The sequence below is a fragment of the Lupinus angustifolius genome, chromosome LG06 (assembly GCF_001865875.1).
Source record: "Lupinus angustifolius cultivar Tanjil chromosome LG06, LupAngTanjil_v1.0, whole genome shotgun sequence".
NCBI lineage: Eukaryota > Viridiplantae > Streptophyta > Magnoliopsida > Fabales > Fabaceae > Lupinus > Lupinus angustifolius.
Window position 1 is genome coordinate 32,070,887 of NC_032014.1, and position 8,185 is coordinate 32,079,071.

The 8,185-nt window shown below is 32.4% G+C and overlaps 2 protein-coding genes across 7 annotated transcripts in view; both read left to right on the forward strand.

Annotated features, from left to right (window-relative positions):
• On the forward strand, window positions 1,123-4,702 carry LOC109351286 (hydroxyacylglutathione hydrolase 2, mitochondrial-like). Its single transcript, XM_019592713.1, has 8 exons — window positions 1,123-1,270; window positions 1,892-2,077; window positions 2,427-2,630; window positions 3,130-3,253; window positions 3,376-3,476; window positions 3,981-4,055; window positions 4,157-4,255; window positions 4,420-4,702. The coding sequence occupies exons 1-8, from the start codon at window positions 1,208-1,210 to the stop codon at window positions 4,564-4,566; spliced, it is 999 nt and encodes a 332-aa protein (XP_019448258.1). The 5' UTR covers window positions 1,123-1,207; the 3' UTR covers window positions 4,567-4,702.
• The window catches only part of LOC109351287 (flowering time control protein FPA-like), a 9,913-nt gene continuing 7,738 nt past the window's right edge, over window positions 6,011-8,185 (forward strand). For 2 of the 6 annotated variants that reach the window (XM_019592715.1, XM_019592714.1), the window contains exons 1-3: window positions 6,011-6,190; window positions 7,657-7,786; window positions 7,869-7,915. The gene's annotated coding sequence lies outside the window, so the exon portion shown is untranslated. The remainder of the gene's footprint in view (window positions 6,191-7,656; window positions 7,787-7,868; window positions 7,916-8,185) is intronic. The other 4 variants (XM_019592716.1, XM_019592719.1, XM_019592720.1 and 1 more) reach the window with 4 other exon arrangements.

Genomic DNA, 8,185 nt, shown 5'->3' on the forward strand with positions numbered 1-8,185 from the left:
AAATGTGATAGTAAAGGATACCAACCTTCAATTATAAGGGATTTACAGCTTAAAATTTGTGATTCATATTATATAAACATCATCATCCAATGATATTGCCACTACTTCAATCTACCTCAATACACCAAAAATATATATAAAGCAAGCAAACCCTCTTATACTTCAACCATAGAAAACATGGAAATGAGTATAGTTTTATTGCATCTTTATCCTTGCATAATTGATGGACAAAATCAGGGTAGGTTTGGTTAATTAACTCATTAACTCAAGTGTGAAATTAATGGGAGCAAATTTTTTGTCTTATAATGTATATTACTCCATCTATCATGAGATTGATCATAAAAATATTTAATAATTAAAATGTAAGTTGTGCTCCCGAAATTAACACCATGAAGTTGGGTTCAAGGAGTTGGTGTTATATGCCAACTTCTTACGTGTATTTTACTCAAACAAAAATATATAAGGAGACAAAAACTTGGATTACAACAACATATAAACAAGGGTCGTGCATCCTATGATGCATAAATTTCTTAATCATAAAAAAGCATTAAATTAAGCTTATATCATTCACTTTCATGTATATGTACATCAAGCATCAACTTTTTTACAAAGTTACATTATTAGTTTTATAACTGGCAAAAATACTTTTACTATATAGTTTTTCATACATGAATATGTCCACAATGATCAGTGTATATTATTTTTGTTTGCTAGTCAATAATAATAATAACACGAACTAATCATTTTCGGGATACATATTTATTCTTCCCAATAAGTATTATATACAAAAATTGAATATTAATATTTTAGTTTTTCTGTGATCTAGTAAGGGCTTACAACCATTAGACTTCACTATATATGAAATAATTATAATCTTTCCACTTGTTCTAAACTTACTCAACATTTATATATACCTAAGATATAAAATAAATTTTTTAAACTAACTTTTTGAATAACAAGATTTTTTAAATATAATGTTCAAGTAAGTTAATTCATGTATGTAATAAAACTCTTACATTTTGTACATATTTTTAGAAAATGACAAGAAATATAAAAAAAATGAATGAATTGAAGTGAATTGGGTGGATGTAGAAAAGTGAGAGAGAAGAAAAAAAACAAAGGAGTTTGGTGTGACACCACATCTACTCTTTCCATTTCCCTTCTTCCTTTTTGGTTTCTTCTCTTTCCCATTCTCATATAACAAATCATGTTGCAGATGCTATCAAAACCTTCTTCTGCTACTGCTATGGCCCCTTTTACTTCTTCTAAGGTCTCTCTCTCTCTTTTCCCTTTTTCAATTTCCTAATTATTCTCCTTTCTTACTTTCTTCTCCCAATTTTATATTACATCATTAAACTCATATAATTCTAGTTTTTATCTGAATTTCCAAGCAAAAAACGATAATGGGTAATACCCTTCTTCTTTTCTTTCCTTAAAAATATGTTTTTTTTGTCTATACTCATTCACCTCACATGAATGTTTTATTTTGTTGTTGTTGTTGTCAGATATAATTTTGACCCACCACCTTAAATCATATAAAGATGTTTTTTTTGCATCCATATATATAAAAAATGATAATATGCAAGTTCGTTATTTAATTTGGGTATTTTTACAAGCAGCTTGACTTTCATATTACAATTTGATTTGTAAGTACTTCTGTTACTCTTTTATATTGATTTTTTTGTTGGGTATGTGTGTTTTACTTTCAATCTACAATTTGATTTTTAAGTTTTTGTTTGTGATTATAACCTATCAGCAAGTTTTGTAGTTGACTTTTTATTTTGATTATTAAGATGTTACTTTTGAAGTTATTTTGATTATTGATTATTTTAGAGGTGACTATTGTTTCATTTGGTAATAGATATTGATTATTTTTTGCTTTCTTTCTTAGATGAGAAGTGGGTTTAGGGTGTGGCCAAATGTGAGACAATTTAGCTTTAAAAAAGGCCTTCTATATGGATTTATGCACTTCTTTTCTACGCCATTGAAATCACTGCGTAGTACAGCTAGTCGTTCACTCAGAGTTGGCCGATTTTGCAGTGTTGTCAATATGTCTTCCTCATTGCAGATTGAGTTGGTTAGCGCACTGCTCTTGCTACTTTTATAACTTGTCATGTTGCAATTGGATTAACATTAAGCAAATTAAACTTTCAATTCGGTTATAGAAAGATTATGGTGTCACCATATCGGTCCATGAAAGGTTTTTGTAACCAATTAAATCCATGAAAGGTTTTTGTCCCAAAATTCCTTAGAAGCATCAATGTGATGATATTTTAAATTTGAAGGACTTAATTGATGTCAAAAAACTTTCATGGCCCTAATTGGCGGCATCACATTCTTTCGAGGACTGAATTGAAACCTTACTCTATTAACTATTAGTCACCTAAGCCGATAAGGTTTGTCAAGAAATATTCTTAAATTTTTAGGTACCATGTCTGAGGGACAATTATGCATACCTTTTACATGATGTGGATACGGGCACAGTTGGTGTTGTTGATCCTTCTGAAGCTGTGCCCATCATTGATGCATTAAGCAGGAAAAATCGAAATTTGACGTATATACTCAACACTCACCATCATCATGATCACACTGGTGGAAATTCAGAGTTGAAAGCAAGATACGGGGCAAAGGTAACACATACCTTTCTTCTGCTGAAGTATATTCAACTTTTAATTAATATTCTGTATGTAATTGTCAGTGAATATGATGCAGACATAATATTACAGTTTGTGTTTGAAATTCAACTCCCCTTGTAAACAGTGTATTTAAAGTGAGTTTTACTTTGCTCTGTTTGTCTTACTTACTCTGTTATTTCTGCTCCACTTGGCGGCACTTTAATTTTTGACGGAGAGATTGCTTTTACATTTGTAAGGATAATTAAGTCTCTTGCTAACTTGTCCAATATTACGTTCAGTTCGACTTGACTACTGCATAACTTGGCAAAATAATTTGTTGCAATTTTGATTGGATTAATTATTGACATATTGTGCACTTTGGAAGAGTTGATTGTTCTTACTTCGTGTGTTTCTGTATAATGCCTTTTTATGCCCAAGGTTTTGATTTTTCCGAAAGCAGTACTTGTTGTATCATTTTATGTTTACACTTAACACTTTCTAAGTTGTATTGTAGGTGATTGGTTCAGGAAGTGACAAGGAAAGGATTCCCGGCATTGATATCTATTTGAATGATGGTGATAAGTGGATGTTTGCTGGCCATGAGGTGCATATACTGGACACTCCTGGTCACACCAGAGGTCACACTCATGGCTTATTTGTGTTATTTAATATTCTTAATGTTGAAAATTGTTAGAAATAAAGTACGTGCTTGGTTTTTTATCGTGTGGCTAATTTTCTATTTCTTTATACTGTAAAACAGGCCACATAAGCTTCTACTTTCCTGGATCTGGTAAGATTTTTACAGGAGACACTTTGTTCAGCTTATCTTGTGGCAAGCTCTTTGAAGGAAGCCCTAAGCAGGTTGATTTGAGTTGCATTTCTTTCCGTTTTGTTTATGGTTTTGAGGTTTCTATCTTCCGTGATGTTATTGCATCTTGTGATCTGTCTTATTCTACACGACATGTTTGAAGTGCCTGCATAGAAGGACTTGAGTCTTATTATTTAAATTGAAAAAATAAATGTGGGCTTAGGTTCTTTATATATTGTTTTTTCTCTTTCTCGCTATGCTATTGTCAGAAATCACTTGCACCGCTAAACATCTGTTTAGTTGTTACGCTGATGTTTTCATTTCATTCTGCGGATCGATGTCTAAGTGAGAATGTACAAATTGTTTACCTTCGTTTTTGTGTCAAACGATGCTTGCCTGTATGTTGAATATTGGAAGTTCGTTATGAATATGTTGTTCTTATTTGAAGTGTGATTATGAGTGCAAGCCAATTCTTGTATAGTATCAAGTTAGTTAACTTGATGAGCTTGTATTGCACGTTGTATCTTCAAATATTGAGAATGCCATCCCTGTTGCAGATGCTATCATCTCTTAGAAAGATCGCATCTTTGCCAGACGATACAAGTATATACTGTGGGCATGAGTATACATTGGTTAGTAGTTCTATTTCCAAACTTCTCGTTTTTTGCACTATTTTCTTAGCGTAAGTGCTACGAGCCTGCGACCTTGACTTTGGTACTTTGAAATTTGGCAGAGTAATTCAAAGTTTGCATTGTCTATCGAACCTGGAAACAAGGAACTTCAGTCCTATGCTTCCCATGTAGCATACCTTCGAAGCAAGGGCTTACCCACGGTAAGTTTCAGAACTGCGCTTCTTTAATCGATGGTTTGAACTTTGCAGTGTCCTCCCTCCCTGTCTCTTACATCTCCTCTTTATTAATCTGTCACGGGTTACGAATTACTGTCACTAAACTTGCATAGTTTTTAACCTGTCTGTTATTTATCTGTCTTCCACAGATTCCAACTACCCTGAAGATGGAAAAGGCTTGCAATCCATTCCTTCGTACATCGAGTGCCGAAATCCGGCAATCATTAAACATTGCAGACACAGCAGATGATGCAAAAGCCCTGGGTGTTATACGACAAGCAAAGGATGATTTTTAGATTTTTTTTTTAACTTTTGAAAGTCTAAATATACTTATTCTATATATGGACTAGGCTAATGAATCCATATGTGGAAATCATATACACTTCATGATGCTATCTTCTCAAAATGATTTTTCAATTCTGTTTTTTGAGTTATTACTTATTATAGTAACTTAGATTAAGGTTTGTTAGCATGATGCTGGTTCAAAATCTGCTACATCCTCTCATGTTAGCATTGTAATGTAATCCATTATAGATTTGTGACATAAGGATTTTCATCACCTGAAAAAACAAGAGGTACATGGAGTGATACAAAGTCTGTGACATAAGACATGACTCCTTTATTTGAAGCTCTTGTTAATAAACTTACTATGCCGACTCTTAAGGCGGTGTATGCTACAAGAATATTGACATTTCTGAATTGTATGTTTGATAAGAGATTTAGAGAAAAATGCAAGGGAAAGTAACTTTATCAGGAATGTTACAATTTTTATGTGAAATCATTCTCATGTCCACAATTTAATTAGTTAGTAAAACATAAAAAGATGTAGGCATAATTTTATTTTTTTTGGCTCTTGGTAGATATTCTTTGGCATAGGTATGAAATCAACTTATGGTATGTTCCAATTAGATCTGGGTTAGTTGACACTTATATGATGTTTGAAATTCGAATAGTTATACCTAAAAATGTTGGATGGGGATCTGCTGTCCCCAATCATGTCCCTAATCGATCACAATGAAATATAATTGATAAAGTTAGGAATATTTAATTTTTTAACTAACGTGACATAATATAATTGATTTGGAACAAAGTTTGGGACATGGTTTAGGACAACACATCTTGTCCGAAAATGTTAAGCTTGAGTAACCACTAGGTAGAGCTATCAAAATGGGTTTCCTAATTTAGTCCCAAATGATCTATTTAGAGTTTGAGTTTTACCTAAGATGAACCAATGAAGCTCAAGGTTTATTCGGGACAAATTCCCAATATTATTATTGAACTTATTTTACTAACATATTTATCTCATTAATGCACCCAAATCCCATCTCTCTCAAATATCATTCTCCTTTTTACTAACATATTTTCTCATATAACTTACATTTATCTCATTGACATATATCCTAATTAATCAATTTCTAAAAACTAAGAAAGTAATACGTTTATCATAATTTTAGTAGCTGAACGAAACAACTTAACTTATAGTATAATGATAAGATATTTTATTATCATATTTTAATTATATAATATATACGACATCATATATCCGACCAAATGGTTTAATCGATAGAACATATAATGTCTCATATATATATATATATTATTTAAAAGAATTTGAAAAAAATATATAATGCACGTTAAAAACCTCCTATGTTTAAAAAACTTCTCTCAACCAAAAGCTACTCCTCCACTTCATGAATTAAATCAAAAAAAAAGAAGCAATAATAGTAATTTATTTTGCTTTGTTGAACAATGAAGTTTAAGAACAAAAGAGCTTATAGTGAAATTCAAAACCCATTAATGTCTCTATTGGGTTTCCATTGTGTGTGAAGAAAAGTGAAAATGTTACGCTTTCTCTTCTTCAACTCCATCCAAAGCTTTTCTCTCCGCAACATTCCCATCAAATTCCACTTCACCTCATTGGTTTGTTCTACACTTACACTGCTTCTGTTGAATTTCTCAATTTGAATTATACCACTATGAATGCAAAGGGATTAGGTTTCTTTGTTTTTTTGCTTGTTTCTTCCTTTTTTTATACTTCCCTTGTTTGCTACCTCATTATTGCATCTATCTATAGTATAAACTAGTTTCAATTAGGTTGTTTATTCGGAAGTGATTGTTTGAAACTAAATTATGTAGCATGGGTTGTTGTTTCCTATAGAGGAAATTACATTAACCTGATTCACATTGTTTTTAATCCATTACCATCCCTTGAGGGAAGGTTTGTAGCCTTGTGACATGGAGGCTATGAGTTCAAATTCCGGAAACAGACACTCCCGTAAGTGGGGTAAGGCTGAGTACATTTATCATCCCAAATCCCACCCCTACTAGGTGGGAGCGTCGTGCAATGGGTCGCCCTTCTTATTCCTTCAAGGAAGGTAGGATAATGATAACATAAGCCCTAAGACTAAGAGAGGTTGATATAATTTTAAAAACAAGGGGGATGCCAAATGTAATTAAGCTAAGTGTAGAAGTAATACTTTACCTATCTATTTTCATATTGGAGTGAACAACTTTTTGTGAAGCTTTGAAAGTTATAAAAAATGATTTTGTGGATAGGTTTTCCTTAGTATCCTTACTAACTTATGGGCAACCTATCTATTTGATGAGGTTGTTAAGAGTTGTGTAGTTGGAGTGGAGAGTTGCTTTGCATAAAGTAAAGATAATTTAGGTGGGAGTTTAGCTTCAAACCCCAAAGCCTTATTCTTAACCTTGTCTACATGTGTTTCCCCCCCTTAAAAACACATCCGTGGGCAAGGTTAAATGCTTTTTTACACAATCGTAACCTTGCTTACGTGCATGTAGGCAAGGTTATGAATAAGGGTTACATAGCCTTATCCTTGCAAGCAAATTTAAACTCCCATGTAGCTGGTATGGTAGGCCCATATAATGCAATTCAAGTGAGTTGCATGGAAATGCTTTTATAGCAAGTAAATAATGTGCTATATACATACTTATACACATTCAGGTGATCTATTTTAATTAACATCTGCTATTGGAGCTTCATTATTTATTTTCCCATTTGAATTTTAAATATTAACTATATGTAAATATTTAGTGTGAGGACATAGGGATGATTGAAGTCAGCCATTGAACTATATATAGTATTAAGCACATGCAACCTCTAGAAAGTTTAAGCTAATGAAGAAAAACACTCTATAGAGTCATATAACTATTGCTTTATAATTTTGTTTATCATGTTTTATTAATAAATTTGATGATCGATCACATTTTGATTACTTAATAGTTTGCTGATAAAACTTCAAAAAATTTAGACAATTTAATTTAATTGAACAAAATTTAAAGCTCCTTTTGGTTTTAAGCCAAAAAAATAAAATAAAACAGGGGTAATATTTTGCTTTGAGCATAACCGTTTCTCCGTCTCTCAGTCTCTCTCTAGGGTTTCCTGGTCTTCAAAATATCTCATAACGCGTTCTCACTTCTTCAACCCTATTGAAGATTGCTTTACAAAGCGCTGCTCTCCGCGGTATTCGGATCAAAATCCACTGCACCAGACCGGTTTGTTCTATCTATTCTTTCCTCCTTTTGAGTTTCTAATGTTTGTTTCAAATTGATTTACATTAAGTTCTTGATTCTTCAGAGAGCGGACCTTTGCTTGAGTTGAATTCCTCGATCGGAAGCCTATAGGTGGGGACCACATTCATTGACTTCCTTTGATCTCAATTTTTCAAAAGAAGTAGTTTTTTTTAGATTGTTTTGTTTGTTTTCTTCTCTTTACACTTCTTTGTTTGATATCTAGAGGTTGCATCTATAGTATAAAGTAGTTTCAATTAAGTTGGTTAGTAGGAAAGTGTGCGTGAAATAAAATTATGTAGAGTAAGATTGTTGTTTCTTTTAGGGGAAATTACACTGTGTGTATAATTTGTAAAATAAGAGAGGTGGCTAATGTAATTAAGC

Bases quoted from the DNA above. Each gene is read 5' to 3' on its own strand.
- LOC109351286 (XM_019592713.1), top strand. From the start codon at position 1,208: ATGTTGCAGATGCTATCAAAACCTTCTTCTGCTACTGCTATGGCCCCT. The intron at 2,631-3,129 runs GTAACACATACC...GTTGTATTGTAG, and splicing joins AAGCAAGATACGGGGCAAAG to GTGATTGGTTCAGGAAGTGA. The intron at 4,056-4,156 runs GTTAGTAGTTCT...GAAATTTGGCAG, and splicing joins GTGGGCATGAGTATACATTG to AGTAATTCAAAGTTTGCATT.